Source organism: Berghia stephanieae, chromosome 2, assembly GCF_034508935.2.
Source record: "Berghia stephanieae isolate SIO BIC M18660-M18661 chromosome 2, UCSD_Bste_1.3, whole genome shotgun sequence".
Taxonomy (NCBI): Eukaryota; Metazoa; Mollusca; class Gastropoda; order Nudibranchia; family Aeolidiidae; genus Berghia; species Berghia stephanieae.
In genome coordinates, this window is record NC_088361.1 from 23857844 (window position 1) to 23877843 (window position 20000).

Here is a 20000-nt window from a genome sequence, read left to right on the forward strand (position 1 = left end):
GGAGTTGATTTGTACCTCTTGTGCAGGGCTATTTATGTTTCGAGGGGGGGGGGGGGGGGGGGGGGGGGGCGGTCTGGGAATGGGTCTAATTTTAACGATCATGAATTTTTAGAACTATGGCGCATTCTCAGCTTGACATGTTTTAGAATTATTTTTTAAAATTATTATTAAAATTCTTCTTCTTCTTCTTCTTCTTCTTCTTCGCCTCCTCCTCCTCATCTGTAAATCTTCTGCCTGTTTGTTCTTGGTTATTTATAATTTAGCTCATGATATCTTTAGGTTATGATTTTGATTTACATTTGTACTATTTTTGTTAGATTGCTTGTTTTTTTGTTTCAGCGGTCTCTCATATAACCTCAATTGTGTTGGAAGAGACCTAAAGCAACAAACAAACAAAAAACATCATTTCTATGCTATCCCTACATCTTAATGTGAAGGTTCACAAGTCGTAACCACCCCTTCTCTTGACATGTACTTATTTGCAGGTCTGATCACCCAAGTTGTTATGGATTCATTGTTGTAATGGAAATAACAGACCTGCCTCCCTGGACTTGGAAAAATTCGTAGTTTTCGGGGATTTTAACATACTTGTAAAAATTACCAATTTGTCATTAATATGTTAAAATATTTCTTTTAACTCCCTTATAGAATAACTACGGCAACAAAACGTTGTTTTCAAGAAGTTTTATTGAATCAAAGATCTTTATATAATTGTCGGTGTGGATCTACGAAATTTTCGTAATGGAAGGCAGGTCTGAAATAAACATTCTTATGGATATTGTTTTTCTATTTTCGAAGAGGACATAATATATTCATTCTTTTCTGATGTTTGTTTTGAAAAAAAAGTAACCAGCTAACTATATTTTTGAAGCATTACATTTTTCATTGCTCTTTTCCCCACTCCCCCCACCCCTCCTCAAGGTACATTTGTCCCTTGTGTGGAGCAACTGGAAAACAGGCTCATACAATGAAGTACTGTCCTTTCAACGATGGTATTGATACCGCTGGTGCTGTTTTTAGGACTCCTCGAAATATTTCTGGATTGAGACCCGGCTAAGAGAAAGTTCTAATTCGTCATTTAGGATAAATTGGTCTGCCCTTTCATCATGGTTATGTTGTTATGGTTTGATTTATACTAAACTGCTTCAATTATTTTAAAAATCATTTTTAAAGAAGTTGGATGGATAAGGTTAGGTCAATATTGTATTGAATTCCAATCCTTAAATGAACAATTCTTTAGAACGTCCAACCAGAGACCAGAAGTAATCTATATAATTTGTCTGTGATCAGCGGTAAGCAATATAAATTTTTGTAATAGTCATACAAAACAAAACTTCAATTGGTTTGTATTCATGTAAACGTTTATTTTCTGCAGCTATTGCTGTATTTGACACTCGCTAGATCGGTTGTAATAAATAAGGAATTATAAGAAGTAAAGACTTTTTGAGTCACCAGATACTGCATATATATATATATATATATATATATATATATATATATATATATATATATATATATATATATATATATATATATATATATATATATATATAATTGATATATGCAGTATCTGGTAACTCAAAAGTCTTTACTCATGCCTTTATCAAAATGGGAAAGTTTCTATTTGGCAAGGTCTGCCCAAACAGGTCGTTTTTTTTTTGTGTTTTTTTTTGGTTGTTGTCTTTTGTCATGTCGATTTCTTTTCCCTTTCTAACTCTTGGAAGCCTTTCCGATTTTTCTAGAATTTTACAAAGTATTAATGCATCGTCATGCCTACCGTCTTGTGCAATCTTCTTATATTCAATGCAGAAAACCATTTAAAAAATCCAATCTCTTCCTTTAGTTTGTCATTTTAGACAAAGATAAGCAGCCAGTCTTTTTTATCACAAACGAAAATTATGTTGATCATCATTTTAGATTAATATCTAGTTTTGAAGGTAAAAATAAAGTTTGATTAACTCGTACACACGTGCCCATCGGTATGTGTGCTGAATATCGTAAAATTGACTTTACTCATTACATTGTTGGAACCCATGTATAACAGGTCAGGATATAACAGGGGCCGTTTATAACGGGATTTTAAAATCCCCGTTTTTTTTCACTCCTCCTTGACTTTAGCAAAATATACTCTGCGTGTGTGTGTGTTTGTTTGTGTGTGTGTGTGTGTGTGTGTCCGTGTGTTTAGGCTACTTACTACTATACTTCATCACTTTCAGTATAACATTGTCTTTGCTGCAGGCAGACAGGTGGTGGCACAAGAAAAAAAACAAAAAACAACACACCCACAAATGTCAGTTTGGAGAGAGAGAGAGAGTATTTTTCTTGAAATTCTGCTGTAGATAGAACAAAATTGACGTCACCCAGCTCTTTGTTGTTGTTTTTAGCCAGCCATTTTTATGAGTAGTTCTCACTAAATTGTACTATAATCGTTCAAGTTTACACATTCTTATGTACGTTATATCCGACTGGCGGATGTTACGATTTTTTTCTGTTTTTTTTTTTTTTTTTTATTAAGCGCACAGCCTCAATAACATAGATTTTAGGCTGGTCCCACCATCACTATTATACTGAGGTTCCACTGTATTACCTATGTCTTTTGTTTTGGGAAAAAACAAAAACAAACTTCCAGGTCTTTTTCATATAAAACGGATTGAGCACTTTCAGTGGATATTGTGCTATTTAAATGCCATATAAATGTTCAAGGTCTCTTATATACAATTTTGTATGGCTCCCATTTGGGGAGGTGGGTTGGGGGGGGGGGGGGGGGGGGGGGCGGAGTTGTATGTTACTGATCAAAAGAAAGTTAAAATTACAAAGAAGTTTTTACAATCTGCATTTGTCTCGTTCTTACTTTACCTTACCTACTATGTACTATCCTCTTCTTGGCACTAAAGGTCTCGACCTGATGGCTGTATTCCATGCCTGGCTTCAAGGTGTCCATCCTGCAGCATTTCTTTGTCTTTCAACCAGCACCTATTAAGAATTTCTCTCTGACAGCCTAGCTTTCATCGGTTTGGTTGCCATGTAGTTGTGGGTCTGCTTCATGCTCTTTTTTACCTCCTCTAGACACGTCTAATATTGCTGTTGGCCTGGGATTCATTGGAAAGCACTTTGAGCACGTTGCTCAAGCTCATGTTTTTTTCTAGGGCACTGTGAATAGCACAGAAAACAGGAGTCGATTTTTTTTGTTTAGATAATGTTCCCGTCTATAATATGAAAGTTAAAATTTGTTTCATCCAAGATCACAAGGTTTTACTTATTGAATTGCATGCATCAGAATTTACCACTTTGGAAAGTTTGTATTATTTTTTTTATATAACATTTTCTCTTCCGTTTCTACACCTATAATACCAATTATGTCATGACCATTATAGGCTTATTAAGATGAATGTTTCTTTCACTGAAATGCCCTGTACATTAGCGGGTGGTTGGATGGGAGCATCACCATTGAATCATATACCTATGATGTTCGCATGGGTGTACGATCTGATAGTGATGTCGTTTCTTCTTCTCTTTACTAGCCTATCCTGCTTCTTTGGTTTGTGATTGTATTTTTGATAGGGGATATTTTTTTTTCTGTAAATCTTCTGCCTGTTTGTTCTTGGTTATTTATAATTTAGCTTATGATATCTTTAGGTTATGATTTTGATTTACATTTGTACTATTTTTGTTAGATTGCTTGTTTTTTTGTTTCAGCGGTCTCTCATATAACCTCAATTGTGTTGGAAGAGACCTAAAGCAACAGACAGACAGACAGACAACTCTGCGGGTGTTTTAAGTTTGAGTAAGCATTTTAAAAAAGGGAGTTCAACAACAAAGAAACTAATTGATGGCATTATACGTTTCAGTAAGACACTCACTTTTACCCCCCAGATACAAAAACTATACGTATTATGTAACCTGAAACGTTAACAGTCTGATTAATATTCTAGGGGTTTTCTTATTACTACCTGATAAAGAATGCTTAAAAACTAGAAATGATAGAAACCTCTAGCATTTCGCATACGTAGTTTTCCATCACTATTCACGTTTTTTTTACGGGAAAATTTCAGGAAGATGCAATACGCCGTTACAATTACGCTCTTTTTGTAATAAAGGAGATATTTTACTCATGCGATTTTTTAACGTAAATATTGGAAGAAAGATAAAAGCTGAGTGACGTCACCTTCATTCATTCTTTCGCGGTACAGTGGGGGGGGGGGGGGGGGGGGGGGGGGGGCGCTGGAGTGGTTATTGACATAATCGAATATTATGTACTTATGTTATTACAGATATTTTTAAATTCACGTTTATAGCAAATCGTTTACGATTGTTTCCTTTAAAGCCTTCCATCTCTGTTTTGTTCAGGGGACCAGCTCGAAACAAGCCTTGGGACTCCACGCGTAATGTCTCCTATCAGAGTTCGTCTCATCAAATTATAGCTTATAAAACTATAAATATGTTACCAATCTTCTCAAATCGGTATTTTTAAAAGATGAACGTTATTAACTCGAATGTGGTTGTGAATGTTTTGAATACTCGGCATATTACATTTTACCAAATCAATATGTAAATATATGATATTGTTGATATTTTATATATATTTGTTTTTATCACATAGCTCTAAGCTCTATATATCAAGTTATTGTACATGATACCACGTGATTGTATCATTTATTATTTTCTGTTTACATGTGTAAAGGCTACTCACATACCTCAAATCACTATTTGTTAAAACAATTTTTTGTCGTTATTTGATACGGGTTGATTTACTGTATTTCCATTCCAGTGTTTGCATTTCACTTATTATCACGTACCTTTCTTATTGAAATTATTTTTTAAAATCATTCCTATTACTGGTTCAAGTTCAATATTATTTTGTTTCTTTTTGCTTCATTCAAGTACATTCAATAAAAAGTAAATATTTTATTATACATAATATGACTTTATCTAGTTCTTTTTTTTTTTTTAATGCACGCATTCAAACCTGTTGTTCGTTTCTCAGGCTTTATACGAGATATTAATCTGATGGGTCCTATTATCTATGGTCCTCTGCTTATTTAATGTCACTTCCTTTCTTGGTTTGTCCGTGTGGACTTACTACTGTCACGGTCAGTTCTATCCGCCCAAATGAGAGGGCTGCTCTGAATGTCGTCTCCTGCCTCCTGTCATGCCTCATTCTGTTCTTATTCTGGAACTGACCATTTTTTACAAGGGCCCTCGCTGGAGTCGTTCGTCTCCCAAGTAGCAAAGTGGGCCTTTGAAAAGTCAACTACGTGTATTTTTTTTCTTCTCTTACTGGTTATCTGGTCTTTATTGTTGTTGACATTCCACGGGATTTCCTTTGATCTTAGTTTGAAATTACTTGGTTTTGTCTCAACTGTCATTAAGTTTTCGATTGAAAACAAAACAGGACAATTTTGTACTCCTATCGGGGGGAGGGGGAATGAAGAAGGAGATATTACTTACAAACTTGCAGGCCATACATATACATGCCGTTCGGACCTGACGATAAGCCCTCGCAGGGAAAATCGCTTGATCAACGGGACGAACGAGTGTCGAGGGAGAAACGCACGAGGTCGGATGATTGACATCAGCCTGATGATATTCATAGGCTATCCTTGTGGATGATTGGAATAACCCAGGCGTCAGCCGCATTGCAGCGCCTCAAACTGTGCAAGGGCTCAGTGACTTGCTCAAGGCATACAGTGCAGCGGGTATTCGAACTCGGTACCTTTCGGGTACGAAGCAAAGACCGTCACGCTGCCCCATAATAGGACCTACAATTATGTTGATGCATTAGCATCTCAATTTCATAAACCCATCGATCAGTTTTGACGGGTTAATTTTTGATTCGAGCAATAACAAAACTAGGACTTCAAGAACTATAGACGTCTGGGAATTATTCTTAATAAATTGGGTAAAGTAAAATATCGGAAACTAAAAAGCAAACCGTAAATATAAACTTTCGTTAAAGTTGACTTGGAGTTGACAATGCCACGCGGACAAAACACATTTAAAAAAAAATCTTTGACTTAAAATAGTATGTATTACTAGGCTTGACTGAAAAGTCTTGACGCCTATTGACTATCTCCGATTGCATTAAACTCACCAGTATAAATCATACATCAAAATGAACGATTTGATAGTGGGGAAAAATTACTGTCACCACACCAAAACAAATCAGAACTTGCAGAGCGCTTCAATGATTACTTCATAAAACTGTGTTCCACCATTCGATCCAATATTAATATGGACAATACAGTCAACACATCTGAATATGAAGATAGTATCATCATCATTGCCTTTTTCACCCTGGGTCACGGTTTAGGCCACACACAGTTTCTATCCTCTATCCTGAGCTAACTTTTTAAAAACTCGTTCCATGTCTTTTATCACTCCTCTGTATATCATATTCTTTAATTCTTCTCCATGTTCCCCGTGGCTTTCCCTTGATTGTTATTGTGGAGTCATTCTTTCTAAGGGTGTGTCCAATCACTTCCATCGTCTTCTTCCTATTTCCATTCCCACTGGTTTCTGTTGTTTTCTTTTCCATACATCTTCATTCTTAATTCAATCCATCCATTTTATTCTGAGTAGCTTACACATGCACCTGTTTATGAAAATCTGAATCCTTATACATGCCATACAGTAGGACAGGCTTCACGTTTGAATTGAAAAGTCTTAGCTTTAGTCGAAGGCAGATAGCTTAGTTCTCCAAACTCTGTTCAAAGATGTGAATGCAGCCTATGCATTTCCTATCCGTGGTTTCACCTCTGCTTCCTTGTCAATTATACTCCCGAGATAGCAGAAAGTTCCTGATCTTTTGCTTTGATCTGCTCCCTTTGACGCGTACCTATCCTTAAGACCTTTGACTTTGCAGGGTGAATTCTTAGACCAAATGATTCCGAGAGGCTGTTTATAATTGTGGTTTTTGCTTGCATCTGGTCCTGGGTGTGAGACAGAAGAGCGAGCCAGATCATCTGCAAAATCCAGATTATCCAACTGTGTCCAGAGGGTCCACCGTATCACATTTCTTCGCCCTTTGGAGGTTTCCTTCATTAGCCAATCAATGACAAGGATGAACAGGAATGATAAGAGCAAGCATCTCTGTTTGACACCAGTCTTAATTTCAAAGCTGTCAGTAAGCTGATCTTCATGTACAATCCTGCAACTTGATCCTTCATACATTTCCTTAATGAGTTTTCTAACTTCTTAGGGAGTCCATAATGTGCCAGAATTTTCCACAATGTTGCTCTGTCAATACTGTCGAAAGGCTTTTTGTAATCCAGAAAGTTGACAATAAGAGGAGAGTTCAATTCTATAGACTAGGTACCACAAAGTGATTTTTCAAATGCAGTATAGCTCTTTTTGCGTTACACAGTCAGATAGAATACAGCAAAACTAGAACTTCAGTCTTTAAATCATCAAAATCGGACAAAAATTTTAAAAGTTATGAATGTTTAAATTTATTTTTGGACTCCAACAATAAGCGACAATTTTCAAACAGCATAAAAGACAATGTTCACAACAAGATTGCAAAAAATATATGGGAATGAACTAATAACTGTAAACATATTCTTATTCTATACAACTTTTTCTATCCATATACATAATTTCAAAGGTATACAGTGAAAGGTAAAAATTTTATACCCATGTCAATTCGAGAGAAATTAGGGCATCAGAAATCAGCATCTCCTATCAAATACTGGAAGTTCGCAATGCTACTGTGCAATGAAATTCACTCGTAAACTGGTGAAACTTCTCGGACTTGTTCAATGTGTACTGAAATTTGATCTTATTTTTTTTTACTGTGATTGTTTAATAAAAAAGTATTGAAATGCAGTGGCGAAGTTGGCGAAAAGCTCCATTTCGCAGAATGTCCACAAAAATACGACAAATATCGAATAATTGACCATAACTTTGAAACCAATGCTCAGAATACCTTGAAACTTGCTATGTCTATGTATTTTCATGCACTGAATTCAAATCTGATGCTTACAAGTACAAGTACATAAAAACACATATTGGGATAAAATTTTACATTTTGAGGGTAAAAGTAAAATTAACGCGAACACGCCACAGATGAATCACGAGCATCTAATAACACAGCGTAAAAATCTTCTCAGTTCATGGAACGGAATGAAACTTTGCTTGCATATACAATACGATGCTCTGATATCAAATACCAAGCTCAATTACAAAAATAAAGCTCATATAATGACTTGACTTGACTTAGATGCCTTTCGCGTCTCGACCGAAAGATCGGGTCGCCTTGGCTGTTTCCAGTATTTCCTGTGTGAGGTGTCTCCAATATTGCCGGTCCTCTGCTAGGGTTCTCAGATTTTCAAGGTCCCCTGCCGTTATGAGACTAATGCTTTGTCCAAGTGTTGTGAGGTTTTTGTTTAGGATCACAGGGAGTGTTGTGATCGGTCTTCCTCTGAAAAGGTTCCCGTGTTTTTGGAAGTATCCCGACATGGCTTGGTTAGCTGGTATGTTTTTGTCCCTGTGTAGTATGTGACCGCTAGAGCATCATATCCAGTATCTCCTGTAATAAGAAGCAAAATACCTATGAAAAAATATTCAAGGTGACTTATGGTATGAAATGTTTATAAATAAATTGAAAGAATCCCATCTGTATCGAAGCAAAACAATTCGTTGACAACAAACCGGAAGTCGCCTGTCGATTTCGTTGACTTGACTAGGCATACCCGGTTGAAAGGATAATAAAGTTACTAAGGTGATAAAATAAGAAAGATTGTCATTTTTCAGTTTTAAAACGATACCTTACTCTAATAAAAAAAGTTGGTTAGGTCAACCAAGGCCTAATAACCTATCGAGAACAGCGTAAAGTAGCGAATCGAGGACAACAAAGTTAGGCTGTTCCATAGCTGTGCTTACTCCCACTGGCAAAAAAGGAAAATGGAACGTAATATTTGATATAATTAATCTTGGTAATTAAACTGCATTTAATTTTATTAACAAAAACACTTACTTAGCACAGACATTGGGTCAGTATCCTTTTTGAGAGTCTTTTTTTCACAGTCCGTTGAGTCGGACCGCAGGTCACGACCAGCCGGTAGATCTGCATCGAGTTCAACGATTGGAATGGCAGCCATAGTTCAGAAGTCAGGAGAACGGTATAATATAGGGTGTCGTTGCGTTCAAATCGCTGTCGCTGTGATTTTGCTTTTAACTTTTAATAAATATGTTTTTGTTGATGAAAAATTTGTCTTTCTGATAGTGTAACACAAGCCAAGGCTTATATTCGGCGTCGGGTGAAAAATTAGAGCTTTCGCTTTCACAACGATATTTCGACGGCTTCGCGGATATAAACCTTAGCTTGTGTTACATGTTTGTAAAGCTTAATTCCCGCTCTTTTCAGTGGTGAAAACCGTAAGTCTCTACGACACACACAGCTAAAGCGCGACCCGTTTGTTTACAACCACTGCAATCCGGTGCGTGGTTCACCCGCCGATATCGTAACGAAAAAGTTAGAAAATTAAGCTGTTCATTCTAGTAATTGCCGAAAAACAATACAGCGTAACAAAACAACATTTACAAATTATTAAAGAGTGAACTTTGAAGTTTATACAGATATAAATTTTCTTTTTCTTTTATTAATATCTTTATAACAACGATTTGTTGAAAAAGCCCAACTTACTACACTTCGACGGGCTTACGATAGATTTTCAACCGATTCATTGCGTGACTTTGCGGTACCTATATAGACTTCCACTATGACTCGTAAGGCAATCTGGTCGGTGGTTGAACGTTTTTCCCCCCGAAAACCTGCCTGTTAGTCCTGCAGTTTAGCATCTGTTGCATTTTAAATACTCTATAGAATAATGCGGTTGAAAAACATTTCCTTTGATAGAGAGAAGAGTGATTCCTCGATAATTATTACAATATGAGGCCCCCTTTCTTTAGAAGCTTGGGAATATCCCGTCATTCCCGATTCTCTCAAATAGTGGGCGAAGGGCCTCAGCATCAACCTTTAGATAGCATACCACCTATATCATACTCATTGTCCAGTATGCTCTGCTTCAATAGAAGTTAGAAGAGGTTAGTGAATTAATTAAGAAAGCTCCAAATAAACAGTGCAAACTTGATGTTGTACCAACGTGGCTTTTGAAAGAATGTGTACAGTAAGTCGAACCTGATATCACTTCTATTGCAAATAGGGCTATCGAGAATGCAGACATTCCAACCTGCTTCAAAAAAGCTCTAATTACTCCACTCTTGAAAAAGAAAAACTTAGACAGCCATCAATTTCAAAACTACAGGCCAGTCTCGAACCTTCATTTCATTTCAAAATTAATGGACTCATTGTCAAACGTCTAAACAACTACATACATTTCAACAATTTGCATACTTTTTTTTCAATCCGCCCATAAGCGATCATACAGCACAGAAAGAGCACTTTTGCGTGTCCACACTGCTGCTGGACTTGAGTGCCGTATTCGACACTATAAATCATACAATACTACTAAACCGAATGCAGAGGCTCTTTGGAATCGGAGACAAAGCTCTAGAATGGTTTTCATGCTATCTATGAGACAGGTCACAGCGCGTTCTCAAATGATTCCCTTTCACCATCAACAAAGCTGCAATTTAGCGTTCCACAGGGTTCAGTGCTTGGCCCTTATATTTTCACAATGTACACAAAATCCTTAAGCAACACCATCCTGACTTTCTGTCTCAGTCATCATCTCTACGCCAATGATACCCAGTTATATACTCCCATATAAAAAAACATCGAAGAAACAAAAGAGCTACTCGCAGCATGTATAGATAACGTTAAAACATGGGTGACGAACAACAAGCTTAAATTAAACGAGGATAAAACTAAGCTGATTGTAGTAAAAAAGACAGGAAAAATATACCCATTGACCAAATGTCCTTCGACGAATCTTTTATTAACAATTCCAATGTCGTTCGAAACCTTGGTTTCTATTTTGACACCCACCTAGACATGCGCGCACATGTAACAAAGTGCTGTCAGGCGGTTCATAACGCTCTCCAAATGATATGCAGAATACGGAATTTTATTGATGATGAAACTAACATGCAAAACACTCATCCATGTCCTTGTTACCACCCGCTCGGATTATTGTAACTCTCTGCTGTACAGACTACCAAAAACATCGCTGAACAGACTACAGTTGGTGTAAAACAAAGCTGCTCGTATAGTTACAAGGACAAAGCCTTAAAACCATATATCATATAACATCGGTCCTTAACTCACTCAATCCTAGAGATTTTGCTACTTTTCAAAACTGGAAAAAAATGTATTAAAAATGAGCATACGCATCGATAGTTTTATTCAACTACCATTAACATGTAAAAAAAACTTTAAAAAATTTGCTTTGATTCTACGCCTCTAATTTGTCTCAGAAAAAAATGTAATAAAGAGGCATGGGGTAAAAGTAACCCCGGGTATACTACGGATATAGTCGGTGTTAGTGTTAGGGTTGAGTGAGTTAAGTCACTACACTGGCTTTTAATAGAGAAAAGAATAATATTAAATATACAAAATCGCATGTTTTGCTTATAATTGCCTTCACCATACATCACCTGAATACCTTACATGCCTTGTGAGGGAATATAGACCAACTCGATCTCTGCGATCCGCCAGTTCTTCGCTAATAGAGAAAAACATCCCAAGAACAAAGTTTGCTGAGCGTGGTTTTGTATTTTAGGATCCAATCATATGGAATTCTTTACCACCTTAAACCCGACAAAGTGAAAGTCTACCAGTCTTCAAGCGGCATTAAAAAAATCATTTTCATACTACTTATCGTAATTCTATGTGAACTTCGAACAAGATATGTGTGTGACTGTTGTTCTGATTTTGTAGTCGAATGAATGAACTTGGTGTCATACCAAAACAAAAAAAAAAAACAACAAAAAAACTAGACGTCTATTGTAAAACACCTCTGAGCATTATTTGTGGATACTTCTTCTTCTTCTTCTTCTTCTTCTTCTTCTTCTTCTTCTTCTTCTTCTTCTTCTTCTTCTTCTTCTTCTTCTTCTTCTTCTTCCATTAAGACCAAGGCTTCAGGCTGAAGATTGTATGGCCGTCTTTTCAGTAACAGGGGTTTTAGAGGGAGGCAGGGAGCGATTTTATCAAGTCATCAGTCGAAAGGGTTTGTTTACAAGTGGTTGGTAGGGAGTTTCAAAGTCGGATGGTTGAGGGGAAGAAAGAGTAAAGATAATGATTCGTTCTTGAGGGGGGGGGGGGGGGATTTCAAAATTAAATGCTGAATTTCTTGTTTTGCTGTTGTTCCGTTTCAAATGACTAGTTGGAATTTCGAGTTTCCATTGGCGATTGTTCATGAGCTGAGTTACGCTCATATCCCGCTCATAGTTTCCACTTACTGGCAGCCCGACGTTGGACTTTTTCTAGCTCATTGAATTCTTGTGATGTGTGTGGGTCCCACACTGAGCTGCTAAATTCCAGTATTGGCCTGACATAATATGCTTCATAACATTTCTTTTTCACAAATTGGTGGCTGTGGCAGATTTGTCCGTTGAGGAAGGCCATGGTTCTATTTGCCTTAGTAGCTGTGTTGGCAATATGCTTCTTCCTCTTCATATAACTGTCCAGGGTCACGCCGAGGTACTTTGCATTCTCCACATGTTGTAGGGTTTCTTTAGGGATACTTGCGCTATAGCAAATAATAATTATAATCATAATAATAATAATAAAATGTGTGTAATTTATTCTTTTTTTAGATTACCAAATTGTTGTCGAGCTGCAATATCTTGATTTTGATTTATCTTATTTGAAAGAATTCTTATTCCAACATGTCGGTCGAAGAGATCACACACAAAAATTATGCAATAAACAGAGGACTGTGTCTGAGTTCCTTACTGAAAAGATATATGTAACCCCGTAAAGGTTCATAAACGACTGAAACGTTTATGGTGATCCGTATTTTGGTTTCCGAACCATCAAAGGTGGTTAGGTGCCTTACTGTTACTGATTCTGTCTCTACCAACATTAATGAGCAGGCTCTCAGTCAGAGCCGTGCACAAACTGCATCGAGCGAACAAATCAAGAACAAGTTGACAAACTTAACCGAGCCAATCGTCGGATAAAACTTTCATAGAGAAACGTCCAATCGCTGTACAGCAACAAATCATGAGATCGATGAGTAGGTGGGACGAAAACATGCATATAGATCGCTCCCATTGTTAATACATATTATACACCACCAACATTCTATTTATTATACATATTTCGTTTTATATCCAAGCTTAGAGATGGATAACTTTATTACTGGGTGTTGTATTGCAGTGCCATTTTACATGGCTATTATATACCCACGACCAAAAAAAAAAAAATGATTAGAATTTTGTATTCATAATTTTTTTTTAAAAATCCTCTTTAAGTTATATTTTTAAAATAACTAAAACTGTAACACGGATAAAAAAAATGTTTACAGCACAAGTTACAAAATAATATTCTGCACACCGTTGTTTTCAACAACAACAACAACAACAACAGAACAATAAAACACAAACAACACTATCGTAAACATTCACTCAATTCACGTGCGTTTCCTACCTGGCCTGGCCTCAACAATGACACATACATTATAGTTGCCTCAATGTTAATATGCGCGAATATATATGCTTTTTGTGAACACGTATCACGATCATTGTAATATTTGTGATACGCTTATTCATTCATAAATTCAGAGGCGTAACATAATTTCGTATGCTTATTTGACCCTAAAACTTTCTATGTTTATGACAATGGATATCAAATGCAATCTGTAATACAGTAACATTGAAACGCATTGCTTTGAATCATGAGTGACTGTATTGCGAATTAACAATTCAATTGATCGGATTTAGAACACAGAATGGATAGGCCTAAGTGCACAATGAACTATTTGCTACTTGACGCCACTGATTTTGAAACAATGACCGTTTTAGTTTTTAGGTCATGACTTTTGTACTGTAAAGCACCCGAGAGTTGAATTGAGTAATCGCAATAGTTTTTTTTAAATATTGCGCGAATGAGCAAAATCCTTAACCTGTATTTTCAAATGGGAAAAATTATTTTTGTTTGGTCGTGGTTATATGGAATATGCATGCAAAACATCAGTGCCATACAACAGACGGTTTAGAGAAAAAACCCTGTAAGTTTGGATATGAATTATGAAACGGACTATAGTTCATTTAAAAATGTATCCCCCCCCCCCCCCCCCACACACACACACGCACACAAATTGCACCGAGTTTCCTTCAACGTTTGGGCTATTTATGCGATATGGATAAGGGGCAGATAATATAGGTATCGTTCCTTTTATCATTGTGGTTGCTCGAAGCAATAGTTCTCATATTGTTTCATTGTCCAGTTTGTACATTTGAAGATCGTAGAACGGTAACTGGTGAGATTCAGTCAAAATGTAAGTGTAGGTATGGCAATTTTCCCATGATGATCTATCTTGTATATTCCTGTATATTATATGAAGTACGTTATTGCCCTTTCGTATTACAAAAAGAAATGTTTTGTACATTTAACAATGGGAAATAACCATAACAACCTAGCATTTCTACTATTATTAAATGCAGCTGTTTTAGACTTCGTTAACTTTTAAGAGAAATTAATCGAGTGATTTACTGAAGTTTTAAATCAGCCGTCACCACTGAGAGAATTACTTATATAATACAATATAATATAATATTACTGTTACAATAACAAAACTTGCGAAGCTCTCCGAGTGTATTTTATTTATTTATTATTATAGAGAATAAAGATGTAAACCAAGATAAACATCAGCGGCTTATACCGTAGCTTTTGCTTTGACCCAGTGATCTGTGTGAGACTGACATTGCTCTGCGCATGACAATTTCGGTACTATTTTACAAACGGAAAGAGCGATCTTGCACGTCTTGTCATAGTCTGTGGCCCGAATGGTGCCGTGATTCCCTTCCTTGCATGCGCGCTTACCTCGCCTCATATATCCCAGGTGCTCCAAACCATTCAATTCCAAGACCACCCCACAAGAAAGTCGTGATTTATGACCTCAATGTTGTGTTGGGCGACGCCGCACGTGCTTAGGGAACAACATGAGATGTTGTAAATCGTTCGGAGCAGGTAAACCGATACCCTACCAGTGATTTTGAATCTCGATTCCCTGTTCTAGTAAGATAACAAGCGCCAGGGGAAGCGTAACTTTTAGAAAAAAAGGGCCTTGTATTATCTCAAGAAGGCGCTATCACAACATAAATATACGTAGTTCCCTCTCAAGGACGATTACTCATCATAGATCCATAGTACAGTGTATATTCCTTCCTCTCCCTTCCCTCTTCTCCTTACTTGTCTCTCGCGACCGACTCTATCCATAACCCCCCCCCCCCCCCCCCCCCCACCCACCTCCCCCCCCCACTCTCTCTCTCTCTCTCTCTCTCTCTCTCTCTCTCTCTCTCTCTCTCTCTCTCTCTCTGCACTTCTAATAAAATAATATTATGATTTTCTCCTCTCTTTTCAATTTCTTTTTTTTTTTTAGGCGTTGAAATAAAGCAATATCTCATATTTATAATTTAAAAATTAAGGAGGAGGAGGAGGAAAAAGGAGAAGATGATGTTGATGATGATGATGATAATGATGAAGAAGAAGAGTCTGGTGTCACGTCGCCCAGCAACGGCGGCCATCGTGATTCTAAACAAAGAAAATCGGTACTTTTTATTTTTCATGCTGGCTAAAACTTTTCATATGTCTTGTGATCAGAATGTGTAAAAGTCAAAACATGATCAGATCTGGATCCACTTTTATGCTAGTCGGAGAAATAATTCATAAGGGCGTCGTCGGAGAAATAATTCATAAGGGCGTCGTCGGAGAAATAATTCATAAGGGCGTCGTCGGAGAAATAATTCATAAGGGCGTCCGCCATTGTTCCGAAGTTTAGAGCCAGTTACTAAGTTACCATGCGTCATTACGAGGGAAGTGACGTTACGACTGTTGAAGCGTACTACTCACAAACGCGGATGGCAAAAAACAATAACAAAGACCTGGGTGACGTCAACTTCATTCTATCTAAACTAAAGTTACTGCTGCATTATGTAGCTGGATTGGTCCCATGTTAAGAGATTAGACAGTACCCGATCATTAAGTGATAGGGGTAAATTTGATGAGCTATTTTTCTTTTTAATATGAAAAAAAGAACAAAGTTGCATGACAAGAACGCTGACAATGGGCGCTGTGTTCTGTGGATTCTTCATAAGCGAGATACTACTACTAGGTAGACAGAATATGTAATTAGGATGTTGGTACGTCAAGTTATCGTGTGCACAATAAAAAGTAAGGACTGACAATTGATACCCACCGGAAATACATCCAGTGAGTCAAGAGTTGTCTACAAGGTTAGAAGACGTACGGCCTACACCCGTCGCCCATCACTGTCTTTTTTTTTTCTTCTTTTTTTCGGAAGTGTGTGGAGTGGGTGGGATTGATCCTTTTGTAGTAACTTTTGTTCTCACTTTTTCAAAAAATCCGAGTTTCGACGAACCGAATCTCAAAAAGGTGTCATTCCTATGAACAAGTATCTAGTCATGAACGTTTCTCTTACAAAACATTAATCTCACTAACCAGACTACAAACGTTCCAGGTTACACATAGTTTTGTGTGTTGGTCCGTTAAATTTCCGGATGGCATGTTGTGAGTTTTTAGCCAAGCGCACAGCATCTGTAGTATGGTTAATAGAGAGCTGTGGGGGCTGCCTGAAGCCTGGGATCGTGAAAATACTAACGAAAGAGTGAAATGGGCAGGCTTCGAATGGAAACAATAATATTGTTCCAATCCGAAACCTCTCCATTAGCACTATTACGTTAGTATGGTTACTACAGTTTAGTGAGAATTACTCATAAACATGGATTGCGAAAAACATTAACAAAGGCTTGAGTTACGTCAACTTCGTTCTATCTAAACATAGAATGAAGATGACGTCACTCAGGTCTTTGGTGTTGTTTATTTTTGCCATCCACGTTTATGAGTAATTATCACAAAACTGTATTAACCAGACTATAAACGACCAAGATTACACAATAGTTTTGCGTATTGGTCCGTTATATTTCTGGATGGCAATGTTGTGAGTTTCTTAGCCAAGCGTACACTATTGCTTTTAGACACCAAAGGGATGATAAATTCTCAGTTTGATGATATGCGTTTTAAATACTCACCGGTTCTGTCCGCGAGAAATTATGTGTATCTCAAACGTTTACAGTTTGAATGAGAGGATTTGGTGAGAACTAATCACCCAACTGGCGGTCTAAAAATAATGACAAAGAGCGGAGTGACGTCATCTTCATTCCATAAACGCAGAGCTAGTGAGCATTTTACTTAACGGCATACCATGAATTTAATGTGTATGCGAATAAATGATAGATAACAAAATTATGTAGTCTAATGGCATGACACTCGTTTTCGGATCGGAAGGTCCTGGGTTCGAGCCTCGCTCGTCGCTTGTTGAGTCCTTGGAAAAAACTCTTTACTCATATTCTTTCACTGTACTCAGGTGTAGAATGAGTACCTGACCGTTAACAGTGTTGTCTCTGTCCGAAAAAATGGTAAAATCGCTTAACAGTCGTCATGTCTCGTCCTACATGTTAAGTGCTGCTTTTGGTCAGGGACCCCTTGAGCTGGTTTAGTAGATATTGCGTAATATAAAAGCTCAATATTAAAAAAAAAAATAATTATATGGGGTTATTAGATTTTATCTGCCCTGCTTCTGATGAAAACCAAGGGCCGAAAAGATGTGATATTGTAAGATCAGGTCACTAATTTATTGACTTTTTATTATTATTATTATTATTATTATTATTATTATTATTATTATTATTATTATTATTATTATTATTATTATTATTATTATTATTATTAGTAGTAGTAGATATATTAGCAGGGACAAAAACATACCAGCTAACCAAGCCATGTCGGGATACTTCCAAAAACACGGGAACCTTTTCAGAGGAAGACCGATCACAACACTCCCTGTGATCCTAAACAAAAACCTCACAACACTTGGACAAAGCATTAGTCTCATAACGGCAGGGGACCTTGAAAATCTGAGAACCCTAGCAGAGGACCGGCAATATTGGAGACACCTCACACAGGAAATACTGGAAACAGCCAAGGCGACCCGATCTTTCGGTCGAGACGCGAAAGGCATCTAAGTCAAGTCAAGTCAAGTTATTATTATTATTATTATTATTATTATTATTATTATTATTATTATTATTATTATTATTATTATTATTATTATTATTATTATTATTATTATTATTATTATTATTATTATTATTATCATCATCATCATCATCATCATCACTATTATTATTATTATTATTAATATTATTATTATTATTATTATTATTATATATTATTATTATTATTATTATTATCATCATCACTATTATTATTATTATTATTATTATTATTATTATTATTATTATTATTATTATTATTATTATTATTATTATTATATATTATTATTATTATTATTATTATTATTATTATTATTATTATTATTATTTATTATTTTTATTATTATTATTATTATTATTATTATTATTATTATTATTATTATTATTATTATCAATATCATTTTACCCAAACAGCTCACGACATCCGCCAGGCGGATATAGATAGAAGAACATTGGATTCAGTAGTCTGATGTCACGCCGCCCGGCAACGGCGGCCATATTGGTTCTAAACAAAGAAAATCATTAATTTTTATTCTTCATGCTGGCTAGAACTTTTCATATGCCTTGTGATCAGAATGTGTAAAAGTGAAAACATGATCAAATTTATGTGTTTTTTTTTTCTCCTCTGGATACGCTTTTATTTATGCTCGCCTGAGAAATATTTCATACGGGCGTCCGCCATTGTTCCGATAGTTTAGAGCCAGTGTTACTAAGTTACCATGCGTCATTAGGAAGTGACGTTACGACTGTTGAAGAGTATTGGCGTCACTCAGCTCTTTGTTATTGTTTTTAGCCAGCCATTTTCATGAGTAGTTCTCACTAAATTCTATCAATTAGATCGACGAGGTTAAACATAATTTTATTTCCGGCTGACGAAATGTTGTGAGCTTTCTGGATAAACGCACAGCATCAATAACGTACCAACACACACACACACACACACACACACACACACACATCTATTTGTAACCTTGAAAGTTTATTAGTCTGATTGACAGAATTTAGTGAGAACTACACATAAAAATGGCTGGCTAAAAACAATAAAAAAGAGCTATGAGTGACGAGTGACGTCCATTTCCAAACTAGATAGACCCATCTTATCCTTTTTCGATTTCCCGTTTTCTTTTCGTCTGTCTGTCGGCACCATAGACATGGCATGATACCTATCTCTATGGTGGGCACATAGAACACCGAATATTTTATCTGGTGCAATGAATAACGACCAGACGCTGGACCCAATATTACCATTAAACATATAATATTTGTATAAAGGCAGTGCCTGTTTACCTCTTCAGCGGTTTATTTGTTTGCACAATGCACAATGTAGACGCACTCTTCGTGATGTATGTTTATCTTTGATTTTGATGTATACGTAGATAGTCACAGTTCCTCTTGCTTTCGACCTTCTCTTCTTGGACAACCGCGTACGGACATCTGTTATCAGTTACAGTGCACCGGATATGAGTTACTATCAACGGACATTACATCGAATGCATGCATTTTTGTTAACATTTTGCATTACTGTACGACTGAATGTGTTACAACTTGCGGTGACTGTGGGAAGCCATTGGGTTTTAGTGATGGCCATCAATGGTATAGAAGGAACGAAATTGACGCCACTCATCTCTTTGATTTTGTTATGTTAGACAGCCATTTTAATGATTGGTTCTTATTAAATTATATCAATCAGACTATAAACGTTCAAGGTTGCACATCATTTTGTGGGTTGGACGTTGTGAGTTTTGCAATCACTACACAACAGACACGCCAAGATCCACAGCTATACACAAACACACAAACAC

At 36.6% G+C, this 20000-nt stretch overlaps 1 protein-coding gene across 1 annotated transcript in view; it reads left to right on the forward strand.

Annotated features, from left to right (window-relative positions):
- LOC144966746 (nanos homolog 2-like) overlaps window positions 1–1448 on the forward strand; it is a 6203-nt gene extending 4755 nt beyond the window's left edge. The window contains exon 3 of the mRNA XM_078903519.1: window positions 922–1448. Within this exon, the coding sequence (XP_078759645.1) occupies window positions 922–1057 (136 nt within the window). The 3' untranslated portion in view covers window positions 1058–1448. The remainder of the gene's footprint in view (window positions 1–921) is intronic.
- The last annotated feature ends 18552 nt before the right edge of the window (window positions 1449–20000 follow it).